Raw genomic sequence first — 20,769 nt, 5'->3', positions numbered from 1 at the left:
GAGGCATTTTGTTTTCTTCCCAAGGCTTATTCCAATGGTGCTCTGTGCATTTTATTCATTCTTGCATTCAAAACTACTTGTTGAGCATCTACCATATACCACCAACTATTTTAGGTACACATTAGGGAAGAAGAAACAACTTTGTATACTTGTGGAATTCATTCATTTATTTATTTGACTGTGGTAGAATACGGGGCATTTAAGTTCATAGTTCCTCATGGTTTCCATTTGGCCACAGATCAACCCTTGAAGCCAAACTTCCTTTCTTTTTTAAAAAAAGACATTTTTTTTTTTTTTTGACAGGCAGAGTGGACAGTGAGAGAGAGGCAGAGAGAGAAAAGTCTTCCTTTGCCGTTGTTCACCCTCCAATGGCCGCCGCGGCCGGCGCGCTGCGGCCGGTGCACCGCGCTGATCCGATGGCAGGAGCCAGGTACTTATCCTGGTCTCCCATGGGGTGCAGGTCCCAAGGGACTCCTTGGGCCACAGCAGAGAGCTGGCCTGGAAGAGGGGCAACCGGGACAGAATCCGGCGCCCCGACCGGGACTAGAGAACCTGGTGTGCTGGCGCCACAAGGCGGAGGATTAGCCTAGTGAGTCACGGCGCCGGCCAAAAAGACATTTATTTATCTGAAAGGGTTACAGTGCGGCCAGCACTGTGGTGTAGTGGGTAAAGCCTCCGCCTGAAGTGCCAGCATCCCATTTGGGCACCGGTTCAAGTCTTGGCTGCTCCACTTCCAATCCAGCTCTCTGCTATGGCCTGGGAAAACAGTAGAAGATGGCCCAAGTCCTTGGGCCCCTGTACCTGCATGGGAGACCCAGAAGAAGCTCCTGGCTCCTGGCTTCAGATTGGCACAGGTCTGACTGTTGTGGCCAATTTGGGAGTGAACTAGCTGGTGGAAGACTTTCTCTGTCTCTGTCTGTCTCTCTCTCTGCCTCTCCTTCTCTCTCTGTGTAACTCTTTCAAATAAATAAATAAATCTTTTTTTTAAAGGGTTACAATGAGAGCAGCAGAGACAGAAAGAGGAGAGAGATTTTCCATTCACTGACTGACTCCCTAAATGGCCACAATGACCAGGGCAGGGCCAGGCCAGGAGCTTCATTTGGGTCTCCCACATGGGAGCAGGGGCCCAAGCACTTGGGCCATTTCCCACAGCCTTCCCAGGTGCTTTAGCACCTGGGAGCTGGATCTGAAGTGGAGCAGCCAAGATTTGAACCGGCACCCACGTGGGACGTTGGCTTTGCAGAGGGCGGTTTCACCAGCCGCACCATAGCAACCAGCAAAACCAAACTTCTTGTCAAGAAGACTCAAGATTTATTTCTGAAGCTTTTGATGATTTTCTGCCTATTTTAATAAAGTATGCCAAATTGCTTGATAGTTTGCTATAACCAGAGCAAGTTCTGAGTTCTGGGCTACTGTGCTGAGTGCAGGGACGTGCCTTTCCGTTGCTTCTCACCCTTTCTGGTCCGCTTTAAGAGAGGTGCATGTCCGGAGACCCAGGGTCCTGGTGATGTGTTGTGTTTTTTCAGCAGCACCACACCTCCTGCCTTGGAAGGGTCCCAGCTTTGTCGTGGGTGTTTACTGTTTGCCGTGGCCTCTGCCTTGGCTTCCTCCTGTGTCTTGCTATGTGGTCTTTCAGCGCTCAGGGGACCATCTGGCCAGATACCATTTTTCACGTATTTTGCCAAGTATTGTCATCACTTGGAATTCTGATTAGCAGACACTGAGTAACCCTGTGGATGCTTTTTTTTCCCCCAGAGGAAAACAAGCCCCAAAAGCCAGTGATTATGAGTCCAGCTAATGAGACAATGGAAGTGGTCTTGGGTAAGTGGGCTCCGGCCAGGACATGCTGAAATCGTTATTTTTGAACTCAAGATCAAGATATATTTGTACTACACATATGTTTGTACTAGGCCATTTACAGAATATTTATTAATAGTACAATAATATTTATTAATAGTACAAATTATATCTTAAGATGGTTTTGATTTCTTAATTTCTTACCTCTTGTGGCAAAAGTCTAGCCCTGTCTGACTCTCCCACCCCTACTTTTCTACGGATGGTTACTGCCCCTGAAAACATTCACTGGAGGCCAAGTTTAAAAGGCCTAAGGAGAAATGTTATAATTTATCTCACTGGCACAGGCTGTGTTTCCTAGGAGCAAAGCTATGTTCTTGGCTGAAGAGTAAGACTAAAAGCCAAAAAGATGAGAGTTATTCTAGAAAAATAGTTTTCTAAGGTGATGAGAAGTTTTTGTTTTGAGAATAAATAAGAAACCTACAAGAGTCCTGAACCTGTGTTGTTCAATGGAGTAGCCACTGCAGCTAGATACAGGTAAAATGAAATTCAGCCAGTTAATTAATTTAGTTAAGTTAGAAGTTAGTTTCTTAGCTGCATTTGGTCTGTTTCAAAGGCTTCAGAGGCACATATGACTAGTGACTACTGTTCTCTCGTTGCTGGAAGTTCTACGGGAAACCACTGGTCCAAACATGGAAAACAGACTGGAATTATCTTCTGTTATGGTAATATACGAAGACCATGAACAATTGTACAGCGATTACGAGGTTAAAGTTTGTAGCCTGTGAATTCGATGCCAGCCAAGCCGGCTATTCATGGGGGAAGATAACAGAAAGACGTTCTTAGGTGGAAACAAAGACGTCAGACTTATAGTTAAATGTGGACCAGCAGAATCTAGAGAAGTGTTTCTCAATCTTTCTTGGGGTTGTTCCTCTCGGCTGCCTGTGAAAGCTGTACTGCTAATCCTCTTTTCTTTCTCAGAAGGTTAATACCACACCTGTCTCATGTACCTGTGGATGTACCCAGCCCTTTGGATGGCCACAACTAATTTGTCTCCGATTTTCTTGCCTCCCTCCCCAAGAACCACTTTTTGCCCCTGTTGGCCATGACCCCTCTTAAAAATGCATTCTCTGGAAGTGTAGAGTTAAGAGCTCGGAAATCTAGATTGTATTGATCTACAAATCCAAAAATATCTTCACAGTAGAAACAATTATTTTAGTGTATCACACACATTAGCAAGAAAGCAGAGACACATTATCAATCTGTCATAGGGGTCTCCTAAACATATACAAATAGGCTTTTGATAAGATTCAATATAAATCACCATTAAAATCACTTAGAAAAGTCGGAATTAAGGGATACATCCTTAAGCTTAATAAACAATAATCAATATAGACTAGTAATCACCAGCATTCTTTCTCTTTTTTTTTTTTTTTTTTTTTAAGATTTATCTTATTTATTTGAAGGCAAAGTTAGAGAGAAGGAGAGACAGAGAGACAGAAAGAGATCTTCCATCTGCTAGTTCACTCCCTAAATGGCCACAACGGCTGGGGCTGGGGCTGGTCCAGGCTGAAGCCAGGACATAGGACCTTCTTCTGGTCTCTCATGTGGGTGCAGGGGCTCAAGCACTTGGTCCATCCTCTGCTGTTTTCTCAGATGTATTATTTGCAGGGAGCAGGATCAGAAGTGGAGCAGCCAGGACTTGAACCGGTACCCATATGGGATGCCAGCATCACAGGCATTGGCTTTACCCCCTATTGCCACAGTGCCAGCCCCATCACAGACATTTTTTAAAAAAATTATTTTATTTGAAAGTCAGAGTCGCAGAGAGGGAGAGGCAAAGGCTGAGAGAGAGGTCTTCCATCTGCTGGTCCCCTCTCCAGATGACCACAGTGGCCAGGGCTGGGCCAGACTGAAGCCAGGAGCCAGGAGCCGCCTCCAGGTCTCCCACGTGGGTGCAGGGGCCCAGGGACTTGGGCCATTGTTGGCTGCCTTCCCAGGCTCATCAGCAGGGAGCAGGATCAGAAGCAGTGCCACTGGGACTCGTACTGGCGCCCATATGGGATGCTGGCGATGCAGGCTGTGGCTTCACCTGCTATGCCACAGCACTGGCTGGCTTCACCAACATTCTTAAAAATGGTGAAATGTCATAGACCTCCTCAAGCAAGACAAAGACACTCACATAACCAGTATTACGTAGCAGGGTCTGAAAGCATCCACCACTGTGATTGGAGGAAAAAAACGAGGTATGCTTTCACTAAGGAAAAAATACTTTCAAAATTTCTTATTTTCAGACTATATACTTTTTTACCTACAAATCCTAAGATAATTACTCGGAAAAATTAAATTATTATGTTATTAAGTAGACACATAAAATTAATATTTTGAAATATTACTTATAAATAAGTAATATAAATATTTCTTATTTATATTATCAACCAAAAAATATAATGGGAAAAGAGATCCTATTGTGGTGGAAGTAGCTTAGAAATACCTGTAAAATATCTTAGCAAAATCTTTTTAATTATGTGAGATATTTAAAGGAGGAAAAAACTCCCCAAAACTTTGAAGCATGAATGAGAGAAAAACTAAGATTTAAATTAGTCATTCTCAGGGGAGGCAGGGGCAGCACTATATCCAACCAAAAGAAAATTGGCTTGAGAATGAAAACTGAAATCTACATAGATATTTTATATCTGTGGTATTAAAAATTTGTGAGGAAGGTGCAATTAGGAAAAAAAAGTCTATAAAGACTCCAAAGAAAGCAAACTTGAAAACAATCTCCAAAAACATTGGTGTAACAAAAACCACAATATAGATATGAATGTGTTTCCTGTATGAAGAACTAGAAATAATAAAGATGTTGACTCTCAAAATTCATCTATAAATCTAATAGAATTCTAGTAAAATATGAATGGACTTAACAATTGGTAAGTGACTCCAATAGGAAGAATATTGAGGTGAGATTTGCTAAGACACCATGAAATACAAGAGCTCCAACATGTTAGTCTTTGCTCTAAAACCTCCATGATTACGAGTTTGATGTCCTTTGTACCGGTGTGGTCAGATTGAGGAAGTCCAAAATAAACATTTTGTGATAAACGTAGCATTTATTCTGTGATAAAGGGATCATCACAAATTAGTGAGCAGGACATTAGCATCAGCCAGTTGTTCTAGAATGCTTAATCAAATATTTGGATAGAAATATTAAGGAAAAGCTCTTCTCATATTGTAGGTAGTTATATTCTAGATGAATGAAAGACTTAAGACAGTCTGGGGCTGGCATTGCAGTGCAGTAGGTTAAGCCAGCGTCTACAATGGCAGCATCCCATAGGAGTGCTGGTTTGAGTCCCGGCTGCTCCACTTCTGATCCAGCTCCCCACTAATGCACCTAGGAAGGCAGCAGGAGATGGCCCAAGTTCTGGCTTCAGCCCACCTCAGCGCTGGCTTCTGAGGCCAGTTGAGGAGTTACTCAGTGGATGGAAGATCTGTTTATGTCTCTTCCTCTGTAACCCTGCCTTTCAAATATAAAATAAATAAATTTTAAAAAATATAAAACAATAAACCAGACATTATACACTTGAAAGAAAACATACTTAGGTATTTTCTTGATTTCCTGGTAGAGAGCAGGTTTAGGAAAATATAGTGACAATTTTTTTAAAAAATGTAAATTAGATTAAGTAAAAAATAAGAGAGCTACATCAAAGAATTTTCATAAGTAGAAAAAGCAACTACCTTAGAAAATATTTGAATTGTTTTGTGTATATAAGGAATTAATATCCTTAATAAGTAATGAGCTCATACATGTCAGTAATAAGAGAATACAATTAAAAAATAGAGACTGTACATGATAATTCTTAAAGGAAAGGCCAAGAATATAAGCATGTGAAAAATGTGTGAGAAGTGGTGTTTAGCATAATGATTAACATGCTGCTTGGGATACCCCTTTCAGTGTCTGGGTGTGAGTCTTGGTTCCATTTCCAATTCTAACTTCCTGCTAGTACACACCCTGGGAGACAGCAGGTGATGGGTCAAATCCCTGGATCCCTGCTGCCCATGTGGGAAACCTGGATTGAGTTCTGGGCCCCTAGATTTGGCCTGGCCCAGCCTTGGTTAGTGTGAGCATTTTGGGGAGTGTACCAGCATGTGAAAGAACTCTGTCTCCATCTCTCTGCCTTTCAAATCAAATGAAAATAAATAAGTAAAAATTGAAATGAGCAAGACATGTTAGTTCACCATGAATTCAAGGCTACATTTAAATGGATTTTGTCTTCTCTCAGTCAGCAATGACTGACCAAAAACACTCATTAGCTGGAGGTTTGGGGGACAAGGGTGCTTGCAGCTGTGCCTGGAAGCACGCACTGAAACAGCCTCCCGTGACGGAGGAGTGCTGGTGTTTTCAATAAGTGTCTCCTTTAAATTCTATTCCCAGAGTTTTTATTCAAACTGATACTCTAGTATGTAGAGTCACTGATGTACTAGGATGTTCATTGGAATATTAATCATAATAATGAAAAATTAGGGGCTGGCATTGTGGCATTGCGGGTAAAGCTGCTGCCTGTAGCATCGGCATTCCATATGGGCACAGGTTCGAGTCCCAGCTGCTCTACTTCTGATCCAGCTCCCTGCTAATGGCCTGGGAAAAGCAGCAGAAGATGGCCCAAATGCTTGAGCTCCTGTACTCACGTGGGAGACCTGGAAGATCTTGTGTCCTGGCTTCTGCCTGGCCCAGCCCCAGCCATTTTGGCCATTTGAGAAGTGAACCGGTGAATGGAAGATCTCTGTCTAATTCTGCCTTTCAAATAAATAACAAATAAATAAATAATCTTCATAAATATAATGAAAAGTTAGAAATGAATTGTACTCAGCAGCAGAAAAATTGTTACACTATGTCAAGATTATAAATATGAAACAGCCTGTTTTAGAAGACTGATCAAATAGGCTAAAATTCCCAATTAATGGTAATTACAAGATAATAAACAATAGAAATTGCTTAAGGGTGAGTAATTTGGCACATTTGGTTAAAATGCCACTTGGGATGCAGTCCCATACTGAAGTTCCTGGGTTTGAACTGTCACTCCACTTCTGATCCAGTGGCCTAATGTGTGCCATCAAATGATAAGTCGAGTATTTGAGTCTTTGCCACTCATATATGGAAGACCTGGATGGAGCTCTGGGCTCCTAGTTTCAGCCCAGCCCAGCCCTGGCTCTTGTAGGCATTTGGGGGAATGAACCAGGTGATAAAATCATTCTCTATTTTTCTTTCTCTTGCTCTCACTCTTGTTCTTGTGTGCCTTTCAAATAAAAATGCATACAACAAAAAAAAATTAAAATTGCTTATATGCATAGAAAATAAAAAGGATGAGGTACGTAAAGTTGCTAATAGTGGTTATTTCTGCTGCTGGGGTCGAAGGACAATTTTCAGTTTTCTTTGTGCTTTTCTAGAATTTAAACATTTTGTTCAATAGCCATTTATTAATATGCATAGATAGGTTAGTCTAAAAATCAATTAATGCTATGATTAAAACTCCATTTTTTTGCAGGATCTCAGATACAACTGATCTGCAACGTGACTGGGCAGTACAGTGATGCTGTTTACTGGAAGTGGAATGGGTCGGGAATTGATGATGAGGATCCACTACTGGAAGAAGAATATAAATTGTAAGTATGCCAGTCAGATTCTGGTATTAAACTCCACTCCATGTTTTAATCTAATATCCAGAGTTATTTGGCATCAGTTCATCCTAATCTTTTGCTGCCCTTTTTGAATTTGGCTGAGTTATATAGGATTTATAACATATGTTTGGAGGTAGAAAATGTAGCTGTATGTCATTGGGTCATAAATGCTACACCACTTAGAATTCTTTCTCGTAAACTGGGTTTGCATGTTACAAATTCTAATGAAGAAATTCTCCTGAATTGCTCTTCATATTTTAAATGTAGTCTAGAAAAGACCCATTAAACAGGGTCGAGAATCAGGCATTCCACTTCTCAGAGATCACTGTTGGCTTCCAAATGCACCTGCATGTGGGACCAGGATCTCCTGGCCCCCTTTATTCTCCCCTTTGCAACATAAGCAAACACCTTTGGTATCTGCCCTGATCCACTTTTTAATATAGTCTTCCTTATGCCCAAAATGCCTATATCCAGATTTTTCTTCTTGGAGGCTGGTGATTTAAATTTGATTCCTGTGCTACTGAATCTGTTCCTTATAATGATCTGGAGATTGTAAAAATCTCAGGCCATTGTTGCCAACCGTGTCTGATTGTTATGCCTATATTTAGAGCAAGTGTTTAATTCAGTTGCTATTTTCATTACAAGTAAAGTAATAATGTGTCTTATGTGTAGTTGATGTAATTTACTTATACAATTTTATTTATTCTTTCTCTTTTGAACAGCTTGGAAAATCCTTCATGTAAAAAACGAAGTACGCAACTCGCAATGCTCAACATTTTAGAAGTGGAAAGTAGATTTTATCTATATCCATTTATTTGTTTAGCCAAGAACACATATGGTTTAAATGTAGCATACATCAAATTAATACCTCCAGGTAAACAGCCACCTATTTATTTGAACTGCAATTTTGTTTCACTGTAGTTAAGATTGCATGACCTTGAAGTTTGCAGTGCTGTTTTCTCTACCTAGAACTCTCTTTATTTTCTCTTGCCCCGGGTAAACTTCAGTCCTCTTTCATTTCTCAGCTGAACTGTAATCTTCTGAGAAGCTTTTCTGTCCCGCTGTCTGCCCTTGACCCAGCTGTCTGCCTAAACACACAAGGTCAGAATCTCTGCTGTGTTTTCCATAGCTCCCTAGATTCCCATCACAGCAACTGTCAGGCTTGGTCTTCTTTACTTGACTAAATTCTGTGATGGAGCCTAGTATGTACAATTTTCCTACTTCCAGAAGTAGTAGCATCTCAAGTCTGGTACACTGAATATTTTCAATTGAGTGACTACATACTTGATGCATCACAGAAGTGTAAATATTCACTATTCAAAATGGATGCCAGAAATTATTAATTTTTCATGAATTGGCATAATCAATAGAATGATCTTACTATATATACTTTCTGGATGTATTTAAATGCTAAGAACATATGGTAAGAAATTAAATGTAAAAGATGACATTTGTTATATCAAAAAATCATCAAATAGTTAAGAATAAGTCTAGCAAAAGCTGTTCAAAACTTGTCAAATACAAAGTCAACTAAATTATTGCAATATGTTAGAGAAGACCTAAATAAATAGGAGGTTATAAAGGCTCACAGATTAAAAGAATCGATATTAAGAAGGGGTCGGTTCTCCCAAGTGAATCTGTAGATTCAAAATAATTCCAGCCAAAGTCTATGCAGTGATTGGGAAATAGTGTATGTTTGCGTGAGTGGCCACTAGAGTTCATCCTCAAGATCATATGGAAATGTAAAAGACCAAGAATAGCTGACGTGGTTTTAAATAAGAACAACAAACCTGGAGATTTACATACACTGTCACGATCATACATTTACATACTCTGTCATGATCACACTTGTTACATACTCTATCGTGATCATGTTACACTCTCATTATCATACATGTTACATATACTACATGATCATACATGTCGCTGTAGCAGTGCAGTCTATAAACCAGGCCAGTTGAAAGTTAGTCTGGAAAATGACACATCTTCATTTCCACTTTGTGCTAAAATCAGTTCCAGACAGATCAAAGATCCAAATTGGAAAACATATAAAAGCTTGCGACTCTCTTTCTACACAATCCCTGGCATTGAGAAGACATTTTTTCTAGTTCTGCTTCTCCTCCCCACCCCCTAACCCCCATATTCACCTTACCACCACCCCCCAACTCCCTACCCCGCACCCCCCCCCCCCCCCCGCCCCTCTGAGCGGAATCATGGGATGCATAACTAGAGAGGCCAGCAGGATACTGGAATGTGAACCAATCCTAAAACCACCTCCCCTCTTCTTTTTTTTTTATCCCTGAGACTGACTTTTCCCAACTTCCTTTCCTACCCCAGGAAATTTTGGGAGGCTTCTGAGAGACTTTAACTTCAACTTGTTTTACTACAGAGTGGTCCGTCCTATGGTCTTGGATATGTTCTCTCTGTTGTTGTATGTTATGCTATTTTGGTGAAAATTCAATACAAGGCATCATAGTTTTCTATAGCATCCATACTAGATTGGTTTGCACATTAGTATCCATTATTAAGTGATAATAACGAGTGAGTTAATGCTGTCTGAATACAGACTAATCCCAAATATGATTTCTCTGGGCTGCGAATATTCAATTTGCTATGTTCAAATTTTTTTTTTTTTTTGGTCCTAATATTTTTCTCCATCTTTTCTACTGTAGTCCCTGATTTCCAGAAGCACACAATTGGGATATGTGTCATGTTAACAGTGCTAATTATGTGCTCTGTTTTCATCTATAAAATCTTCAAAGTTGACATTGTACTCTGGTACAGGGATTCCTGCTATGATTTCCTCCCAAAGAAAGGTATAATTTTATCTTCTATGCAATATATGTGTTTGGTTGGAGATGTAGACAATGACTAAGAGGGCAAAGGTAGCTTATACAGGAATAGTGATTATTCTACATAATTATAGTTTCATAACTGACTCGGCTGCCTGCCCCTTTTTTTGGAATTACTTCCTTAGCATTCACATTGGTAGACAGACATGTGTTTGCAGCAGCTATTGCTAAACTCAGTAATTCAGAAGCCAGTGTTGAGGACGTGTTCTGTGCTGGACTAGGCATAGAACACTTCATGATCTGCCTACAGATGAAATAAGTGACTCAATTTTCATGCACCAGAAAGGCTCTTTCTTGTAGTTTTGTTAAAATCGTACAAAAAAGCTAACACCCCAAGAGTATATACAGGGAAGAATGAATAGAATTCAGGGCTGGAATGTATGGAAATAAATAACAGGAAGATAAGGATATTTTTATACCAAATGCATGTAAAGGAAGAGGTTATAAAATTCAACATAAGAACAGCTTCATAGTAAAGCACCATAAATAAAAACCTTGCAGCAGACAAGCATTCCCCAAAGGCATTATAATTGTGTTTTTGGTATTGTTGCTGCAGTCATGCCATCATACACAAAGATAATAACAAATGCATGCTTATCATACTGACTTTATCAGATTTCCTCGTTTTCCTTTTGGTCTGAATACTTATTTTTGCTTTTAGCTCCAGATGGAAAGACCTATGATGCATACATACTATATCCAAAGACCCTCACAGGAGAGTCCACCTCTAACTCAGATATTTTTGTGTTTAAAGTCTTGCCTGAAGTCTTGGAAAAACAATTTGGGTATAAGCTGTTCATTTATGGCAGGGATGACTATGTTGGGGAAGGTATGTATGTAATGGCAAAAAAAAAAAAAAAAAAAGTAGAAGGCTTATGTTGTAAAATAAATTTCTAAAGTTTGGGATCTTTCTATAAGACTGTGGCACAGGTGCACATTTTGACAATCTTAAGAACCTCTTCAATGGTATATGATGACAGCTTTCACAGTTACTACATACAGAGTGTTCACTTCTCTCATATATTGTTGGAGCAATAATTAGCTGACTTTTCCTGACTTTTGGGAAAGCTACTTACTATTAACAATTAACAATTAACACAATTGTTACTTTACCACTGATACAATAGAATAGGAGTGATCTAGATGAAATGATTTTTAACATTTTTTATTTATTTAATAAATTTATTGTATATGTTGCATGGATTTCATAAATTAGAGGCAGAGAGATAAAAAGCTTCCATCTGCTGGTTTACTCCCCAAATTCCCCCAACATTTAAGGCTGAACTAGGCCAAGGTTGGTTGCTGGGAGCTCATTAGCTGGAGGCCTAATCAAGAGAGGAGCCAGAACTCAAACCTGGGCACTTCAATGTAGGATGCAGCCATCTTTCTTTTCCTTTTCCTTTTCCTTTTCCTTTTCCTTTTCCTTTTCCTTTTCCTTTCCTCTCCTTTCCTTTTCTTTCTTTTCTTTTTTTTTTCTTTTTGGACAGGCAGAGTGGACAGTGAGAGAGACAGACAGAGAGAAAGGTCTTCCTTTGCCATTGGTTCACCCTCCAATGGCCACCACAGTCGGTGCACTGCGGCCGGCACACCACGCTGATCCAATGGCAGGAACCAGGTGCTTCTCCTGGTCTCCCATGGGGTGCAGGGCCCAAGCACTTGGGCCATCCTCCACTGCACTCCCGAGCCACACCAGAGAGCTGGCCTGGAAGAGGGGCAACCAGGACAGAATCTGGCGCCCTGACCGGGACTAGAACCCGGTGTGCCGGCGCCACAAGGCGGAGGATTAGCCTAGTGAGCCACAGCACTGGCCTGCCATCTTTTTTTTTTTTTTTTTTTTTTTTTAGATTTACTTTTTTTTACAGAGAGAGAGGGAGGGACACAGAGAGAGATCTTCCATCTGCTGGTTCACTCCCTAGATGCCTGCAATAGCCAGGGCTGGACAAAGCCAAACCCAGGAGCCAGGAGCTTCATCTGGTCTCCCACATGGGTAGTAGGGGCCCAAATACTTGATTCATCCTCTGCTGCTTTCCCAGGCCATTAGCAGGGAGCTGGATTGGCAGTGGAGCATCTGGGACACAAACCTGTTCCCATATGGGATGCTGGCATTGCAGGCAGTAGCTTTACCTGCTGGTCTACAATGCAGGCATCTTCATTGGAGTCTTACTGCTAGACCAAATGCCTGTCCAAGATTAAATGATTTGACAAGATTTTTTTTTTAATTTGAATTCAACTTTTCTGAGTCTAAATGAAATCTTCTGCTTGTGTGGGCCAGTTTTTGAACTGACTTACATACTAGGAAACCCCTTTAATGTTAAGAAGGCAAGAGAGGAGTAGTTGTGAGTCACAGGGAATGGGTTGGGAAGAACCTTCTGAGGTTTTGGATCTGCAGAGAATGGTTGTAAATGAGCATTGTACTTACTATGCTGTGCTGCCTGTTTTCCAGACATTGTTGAGGTCACTAATGAACATATAAAGAAAAGCAGAAGACTGATTGTGATTTTAGTGAGAGAGACCTCAAACTTCACCTGGCTGGGTGGGTCATCGGAAGAGCAGATAGCCATGTACAACGCCCTCATTCAGGATGGAATTAAGGTTATGCTGCTGGAGCTGGAGAAGATCCACAACTACGAGAAGATGCCAGAATCCATTAAATTCATTAAGCAGAAGCATGGGGCCATCCGCTGGTCGGGGGACTTCAAAGAGGGGCCACAGTCCGCCAAGACCAGGTTCTGGAAAAACGTTCGGTATCACATGCCTGTCCAGCGGCAGGTGCCTTCATCCAGTCGCCAGTTTCTGGCCACAGCCTCTAACCCAGACACTAAGAAGAAACTGCAAAGAGAAATTCACTTGCCTCTTGGCTAACCTGGGGAGGCTGGGGTTCTCTGATTGCCTCTTGTCTTATGGCACTGCAGGCGGGCCTGTGCCTCCTGCTGTCTTGGCCCTGTTACGGTCCCTTATACCCAGCGTCACCTGGAAACAGATTGTTAAGGGAGCAGGGTGTGGTGATGTAGCAGGCAAAGCAATTCAGAGCAGAGGCCTTGGGGAGGGCCTTTCAAGAGGATGCTCTGTTTGTTCTGTTGAGAAAAGTCTTGGAGATGTACCTGGCGGAAAGGACACGGAGGACTTCTGTGAAGTCCAGGGCGGGGCTGTGGCCCGCTCTGGCCCTGGAGTGGCTGAGCTGGGCAGGGTTGCAGGGAGAGCACATACAGGAAGGGCAACTTCTCTGAGAACTTTCCACGGACTTGTAAGTCCCCTATATGCCCACAGCCAGTAGTCGGTTACCAAAGATGGCTTTTCCCTTTACGGAACGTGAAAACTCTCATTTTAACAAACAAAGGGATTCCAACAGTTTGAAATCCCCTTGGCTTTCTGCAGGAGAGAAAGAATTTTAAAAGCGACAGGAGCAGGGAACTAATTTACCTCTTAGGGCTCTTCTCCCTGGAGTGGCCATCCTGTTCGTCCCTATTCTTTTGCCTTTTACTCAGCTCATCCCTCCTTTGCAAGGATGGCTTCCCAGGGTCTCCCCCACTCTGCTCTGTCGCAGGGACACCCCTCAGATAAACCACCCTTCCTAAAATGCTGCTCTCGTCTCACCCTGCCCCTGCGAAACAGCTCCCGAGGGCTCAGAGCTTTAGTTCAGGAGCTACAGTTGGAGTTTTCCCATCAGTTGCTGCCTCCTCCCGACCTCCCCAAACTGTGCTACTGTGAATTTCCGGGTCAGCGTCCCCGGCCTCTGCACCTGCCCCCAGCGCTCCTCCACCTAGACTGGTGTCTTTCCTTCTTGTGTTTTCTCTAGTCAGCCCAACATGTACTGAAATACAGAACGGAGTCTAAAGAGACAACTTGTGACGCCCTCTCTCTCCTGCCAGTGTGAGAGGGGTTCCCTTTCCAGCTGCAATCTGCTCTCTGCTGCAGGGGCCCTGGTGTCGCTCCTCTGTTTCTCACTGCCTTCTGCAAGTACTTTGCACGCGTGATGTAGATTTGAGTGATGCCTTAGGGTTTAAAGCATTCTTAGATTATTTTATTTAAGTTTTGCAATGATTCAAATTTTATATATGGAGAAAGAGACCTATTTTTAAAAAGTCACACCATTAGTTATATTCAAACTAGGACTTGGACTCGTGTGTCTGGCTTCTGACCAGGGTTCTGAGAGTTTGGATTTCAGGTCCGTGACTCGACACTTTTGAGAGAAGAAATAATAGCTTTCAAGGAAGCTAATGAATCTGGGAATACTTGTATTTAAGAAATCAAATTCCAAACTTTTGATTGTTAGAATTTATAAAAAATCATATTTAGAGTTTATAAAACCTTTTTTCTTATGATTTTCCTTTAAATATTTTTAATCAAAGATGAAATTTTTTAATATAGAACAAATATATATATTTTTAGTTTGATTTCAGACCTTGGGATAACTAGGGAAACCACCCCCACATCTGCAAAGTCAAGGTTATGGGCCATTTATTGCAGGACAATTGCAAAGTTTGAAAAAGTATATGACCAGGGACATGTTTTCTAGCTTTAATGTGCAATCTTATGGGTATATTTGCACTTCTACTGAAAGAAGTCTTTTTTTTTTTTCACCCTGAAGGTGTCAGAACCAGACAGAGGCATGGAGTTTAGGATTTTGAGCCTGGGTCTGGACTGACAGCACCGAGTGATAATGCATGTCCCAGAGCTCTGCTTTGAGGGAAAGGGCAGCACGGCGTACAGGGGTGCAGAGGAGTGACCTGTCCCCTGCATCTGTGAGACGCTTTCAAAATGCAGTGTGGTTGGTGACTTTAGTCTGTTTTCTGGAAAACATGTTTGCATGTACCACGCCAAGAAGGCAAGGCAATCCTAAACATTAGAAGTAGTGACGAAACGGGCCAGAAAATAAGGAAATGGGGGAGCAACCATGGAATATAAGTAGCCAGTCCCTGGAGTCTGGGAAGGGACAGAGTTAAGGGAGAAGCCTGGGCCAGCTGAGGTGTCTCCCTAACGGAAGTGCAATGTCACTCCGGGTACCTGGGAGGATTCCAGAGGAAGAAGCCACATTCCAGGGTCCCTTGAACTTCCTTTGCCTTTTGCTCCCCTCCCCCACCCCAAACTTTTGAAAGCTCTTCCTTCCTGTTGCTTAGATTGCATTGCACTTTGTGTTAGTGATTTTTTTTCCTAAGTCGACCCTATGTGTTGATGAAGGGTTTGCAAAGGCAACAGAGGATTTCATTACCAGTCCATAAAACAGACTGCGCAGAATCTGGATTTCCCCTATCCTGCCTTTCTTTTTCATCTTATTTGCAATAAGAGGAAAAGTTTTGAGCCATTTTGTAAATGACATTGTTGATGTATTATGTTTGTACTGGTCGATGATGAAGGGTATTTTTAAAACTTGTTTGTATACTTCTGCCGCAGATGTCAACTATTTTTATATCTCAAAATGCCAAACTCACGTACAGCACACATTGTTGATCAATAGACTGTACTTGTTTTCCAATAAAATTGCCAAACCATGGAGTGATTATTGTCATTGAAAACCCACTTCTCTGCTGCTCTCCCCACAACGTTCCTGCACAATCCTGGGCCTGAGGATGGCCAGGGTCGCCCACTGCAGAGAGTTCTTCTCGCAAGAGGGATGGGAGCGGAGCTCACCAAGCAAAGAGCCCTACTTCCCATATATGCTTGCCTCTAATGAGGTAAGCCATGACTTAGTGTTAGCAACCCTTTACCTGTTCAAATACTAAGGGCAACATCTGTATGGACTTTTATACTTCACAAAAGGGTTCCATTTATTTTCTCAAAAGCATGCTGTAAACTCCAACGATCCGAGTGCCCTTAGTCCCTGTCACTGCCTCCTTATTCTTTTTTTTTTTTCTTTTTTTATTTGAGAAGTAGAGTAATAGGGTGAGACAGAGAGCAAGATCTTCCATCCACTGGTTCACCCTGCAAATGGCCCCAATGGCTGGAGATAGGCCCATCTGAAGCCAGGAACCAGAGGCTTCTTCCAGGTCTCCCATGCAGGTTCAGGGGCCCAAGAACTCTGGCCATCTTCCACTGCATTTCCAGGCCATAAGCAGAGAGCTGGGTCAGAAGAGGAGCAGCCAGGACTCGAACTGATGCCCATATAGGAAGCTGGCTCCACAGGTGGAGGCTTAGCCCACGACGGCACAGCACTGGTCCCCTTCTGATTTCTTACCTCCCAGCAATTGCAATGGAAAGTGGCTCTGTCAGTACCCGAGAGAAGGGGAAGTGGCATGTCAGTTAAAAACCGGAGAGGCCGCCATGAATTTTACCTGCCTGGGTGATACTAAGGCAGCTAGGTAGCTATTAGCCTATGTATAAAAGAGCGGCCAAAGAAAATGAGAAGTTGTAAAGAAAATCAATGTATGTGCACTGGGACGAGGAAACAAGTTCTAAAAGCAAGACCCAGCCTGTGGTCTGTCCGCCTTAGCCCAAGGTGGCCTTGCCTATCCTTTATAAAAAGAAACCCAGCTGGTTCCACAAGGTTCTGATCACTGAAGGAGACATGTGCTTCTGTGTTAGAATAAAAACCTTGATGGCCAGTACAGCCCAGAGGAGTTAACTTAGGGAAATTCCATTCCTAAAGTAATTGATCTTGGGTTACAACCCTGTTTGATGGGTTTCAGCCCTCACTCTGTGGGCAGCTCTGGGGAATCTCATCCGCCCTTCACCAAAAAGACTATTGAGAGGTTGTGGGAGGGATTCCACACCCAGAAAACCTTCCATCAGGTAGTATCCCAGAGAGCCTGTAGGAGAAGAAGAAATGCGGGACCCATACTCATGTCCATAGAAATATCAGCCTGAATACCGACTGGGGTCTCTGTCCTTACCCACCTGGTCTATCATGTGCAGGAATTTCTTACTTTTCATGTTTTTTTTTTCTAATAAAATCCTTTGCTAATCACCTTCTCATCTTTTTGTTCATTGGCCTCACACTTCGTTGTCAATAGAACAAGTTCCTGGGGTTCAAATCAATAGCAACTGTGAGAAACCTTAAACACAGTACTTGAGTCCCAACTTCCTCGCCTGGTTAAATGGGTCTAAAACCTAATTCCTATGGGAGGTTGAAAACATGATGTGTATTATGGCAAGCGTGGTGTCCAGCATGTAGTCTATGGTCACTTTGGTAGCAGCAGTTCTATGAAAAGATTTGGTCCTCTCAAGGCATGTTATAATCTATAAAGAGAGGGATGGAACTGTGTTATAAATTAGGAATAGCAACAGATGCTGTATTACTCAGATTCTTGCTATTACAATGACATACCTGAGGCAACTAATTTTATAAAGAGAAAAGACTTACTTAGTTCTGGAGGTTCAAATCTACAACCAGATGGCCTCATTGGTTTGGCCTCTGGTGAGGGTGGCAGATGGCCATGGTGGGAGCAGATGTTGGAGGAGGAGATGACATCCGGAGCCAGGGAGGAGAGAGAGAGACTAAGCTCAAAGTCAAGTTCTTATAACAATCCTCTCATGAAGGCTGCCTTCTGAGGACCAGGGCACAAGGCCCTCCCCCAGGCCTCCTCTCAGAGTTCTGTTACAGGTGACATGGCAGCAAAGAAAGACGACCTTGGTTCTTTGTCTCACATGAGAGGAGAATTTCCATGGCCGACAAGGCAGAGAGAAAAGCAAGATTTATTTATGTCAGAAACCTCCTGCTGGAGTGATCTGAAGGGGCTGAGTCTTTTAAGCACACTTTGGAACATGAGCTAATAATCAGTTAGAAGGCGGGGACAAGAAACTCCACAACAACAAAACAAACAACCCACTTAAGAGATGGGCCAAGGACCTCAATAGACATTTTTCTTTTCTTTTCTTTTCTTTTTTCCTTTCCTTTCCTTTCCTTTCCTTTCCTTTCCTTTCCTTTCCTTTCCTTTCCTTTCCTTTCCTTTCTTTCTTTCTTTCTTTTTTTTTTTTTTTGACAGGCAGAGTGGACAGTGAGAGAGAGAGAGACAGAGAGAAAGGTTTTCCTTTTTTCCGTTGGTTCACCCCCCCCAATGGGTGCTGCGGCCGGTATGCTGTGACCAGCGCACCATGCTGATCCAAAGCCAGTAGCCAGGTGCTTCTCCTGGTCTCCCCAGCGGGTGCAGGGCCCAAGCCCTTGGGCCATCCTCCACTGCCTTCTCAGGCCACAGCAGAGAACTGGACTGGAAGAGGAGCAACCGGGACAGAATCCGGCGCCCTGACCGGGACTAGAACCCTGGGTGCCAGTGCCGCAGGCGGAAGATTAACCTATTGAGCCACGGTGCCAGCAGACATTTTTCAGAAGAGGAAATCCAAATAGCCAATAGACACATGAAAAAATGTTCAGGATCACTAGCAATCAAGGAAATGCAAATCAAAACCTCAATGAGGTTTCACCTCACCCCGGTTAGAATGGCTCACATACAGAAACCTACCAACAACAGATGCTCGAGAGGATGTGGGGAAAAAGGGACACTAACCCACTCTTGGGGCGAATGCAAACTGGTAAAGCTACTATGGAAGTCAGTTTGGAGATTCCTCAGAATCCTGAATATAACCCTACCATACAACCCAGACATCCCACTCCTTGGAATTTACCCAAAGGAAATTAAATTGACAAATAAAAAAGCTGTATGCACATTAATGTTTATTGCAGCTCAATTCACAATAGCTAAGAGCTGGAATCAACCTAAATGCCTATCAACAATAGACTGGATAAAGAAATTATGGGACATGTACTCTATAGAATACTATACAGCAGTAAAAAACAATGAAATCCGGTCATTTGCAACAAAATGGAGGAATCTGGAAAACATCGTGCTGAGTGAAATAAGCCAGTCCCAAAGGGGCGAATAGCATATGTTCTTCCTGATCGGTGACAACTAACCGAACACCAAAAACTAAGCCTGTTGAAGTGAAACGGACGCTATGAGAAACAGTGACTTGATCAGCCCTTGTCCTGAATGTTGATGAACAACTTACTACTTTATCCCTTTTAGTATTTTTTTGTTCTACTTAATGCTATTGGTTGAACTCTTTAATTAATACACAATTATTCTTAGGTGTTTTAATTTTAACTGAAAAGTGATCCCTGTTAAATATAAGAGTGGGAATAAGAGAGGGAGGAGATGTACAATATGGGACATGCTCAATTGGACTTGCCCCAAATGGAAGAGTTAGAAACGTGCCAGGGGATTCCAATACAATCCCATCAAGGTGGCATGTACCAATGCCACCTCACTAGTCCAAGTGATCAATTTCAGGTCACAATTGATCACACAGATAGGTCTTAGAGTCAAAGGGATCACATAAACAAGATTAGTGTCTGCTAATACTAACTGATAGATTAAAAAAGGGAGAGAATGATCCATCATGGGAAGTGGGATACACAGCAGACTCATAGAATGGCAGATGTCCTAACCAGCACTCTGGCCTCAGAATCAGCCCTTAAGGCATTTGGATCTGGCTGAAGAGCCCATGAGAGTATTATAGGCATGGAAAGCCAAGACATTCTGGCAAAAACAAAAACAAAAATAAAAACAAAAAAATACCTAAATGAAAGATCTCTGTGAGTGACATTCTAGTGGAAAGAAAAGGCCATCATAGAAGGAGGTACCTTTCTCTGAAGGGAGGAGAGAACTTCCACTTTGACTATGACTTTGTCAGAATGAGATCGAAGTCAGTGAACTCAAAATGCTTCCATAGCCTTGGAAACCCATGACAAGAGCCTAGGGAGATTACAGACGCCATAAACAAGAGTGTCAAATTGTTAAGTCAGTAACAGGAGTCACTGTGCACTTACTCCCCATGTAGGATCTCTGTCCTTAATGTGTTGTCCAATGTGAATTAATGCTATAACTAGTACTCAAACAGTACTTTACACTTTGTGTTTCTGTGTGGGTGTAAACTGTTGAAATCTTTACTTAATATGTACTAAACTGATCTTCTGTATATAAAGATAATTGAAAATGAATCTTGATGTGAATGGAATGGGAGAGGGAGCAGGAGATGGGAGGGTTGTGGGTGGGAGGGAAGTTATGGGGGCGGGGAAGCCACTGTAATCCATAAGCTGTAATTTGGAAATTTATATTTGTTAAATAAAAGTTAAAAAAAAGAAGGCGGGACAAAACCCATCAAAGGTCTGGGTTTGTAATCTTGCCTGTCCTATCTTGCTTGCTTATGATAAGACAAAAAAAAAAAAAAATCAGAAGGGTGGGATCACCACTCCCCTGGTATTCCCCTAAGACTGGAAGCTCCCAAGGAATGGGATGGGCACTTTGATCTTGCTAAAGATAACTTTTGTGGAAAGCAAACGTCTGCACCCTCTTAGAGGGACTCCCCTTTCCTTATTTTCTACTGGGACCAACCCAACCTCACTGCCTTTTGACCAGTCTGACTCCTCACAATTCCACCACCTACCAGTAGTGTGACCCTGGGGACCAAGCCTTTAACACATGAGCCTCTGGGGAGCATTCAGCATTCAAACCAT

The 20,769-nt window shown here is 42.3% G+C and overlaps 1 protein-coding gene across 5 annotated transcripts in view; it reads left to right on the top strand.

The window, feature by feature from the left end:
• IL1R1 (interleukin 1 receptor type 1) overlaps positions 1-15,815 on the top strand; it is a 79,342-nt gene extending 63,527 nt beyond the window's left edge. For 3 of the 5 annotated variants that reach the window (XM_008253215.4, XM_008253226.4, XM_002709884.5), the window contains 6 exons: positions 1,756-1,821; positions 7,338-7,455; positions 8,193-8,344; positions 10,143-10,286; positions 10,984-11,151; positions 12,766-15,815. In XM_008253215.4, coding sequence (XP_008251437.1) covers positions 1,756-1,821; positions 7,338-7,455; positions 8,193-8,344; positions 10,143-10,286; positions 10,984-11,151; positions 12,766-13,184 — 1,067 coding nt within the window. In that variant the 3' untranslated portion in view covers positions 13,185-15,815. The remainder of the gene's footprint in view (positions 1-1,755; positions 1,822-7,337; positions 7,456-8,192; positions 8,345-10,142; positions 10,287-10,983; positions 11,152-12,765) is intronic. The other 2 variants (XM_070068707.1, XM_051835133.2) reach the window with 1 other exon arrangement.
• Positions 15,816-20,769: the final 4,954 nt, after the last annotated feature.

This window comes from Oryctolagus cuniculus, chromosome 2 (assembly GCF_964237555.1).
Source record: "Oryctolagus cuniculus chromosome 2, mOryCun1.1, whole genome shotgun sequence".
Classification (NCBI taxonomy): Eukaryota; Metazoa; Chordata; class Mammalia; order Lagomorpha; family Leporidae; genus Oryctolagus; species Oryctolagus cuniculus.
The sequence above is the reverse complement of the archived record's forward strand: the minus strand, read 5'-3'. Positions and strand labels throughout refer to the sequence as shown.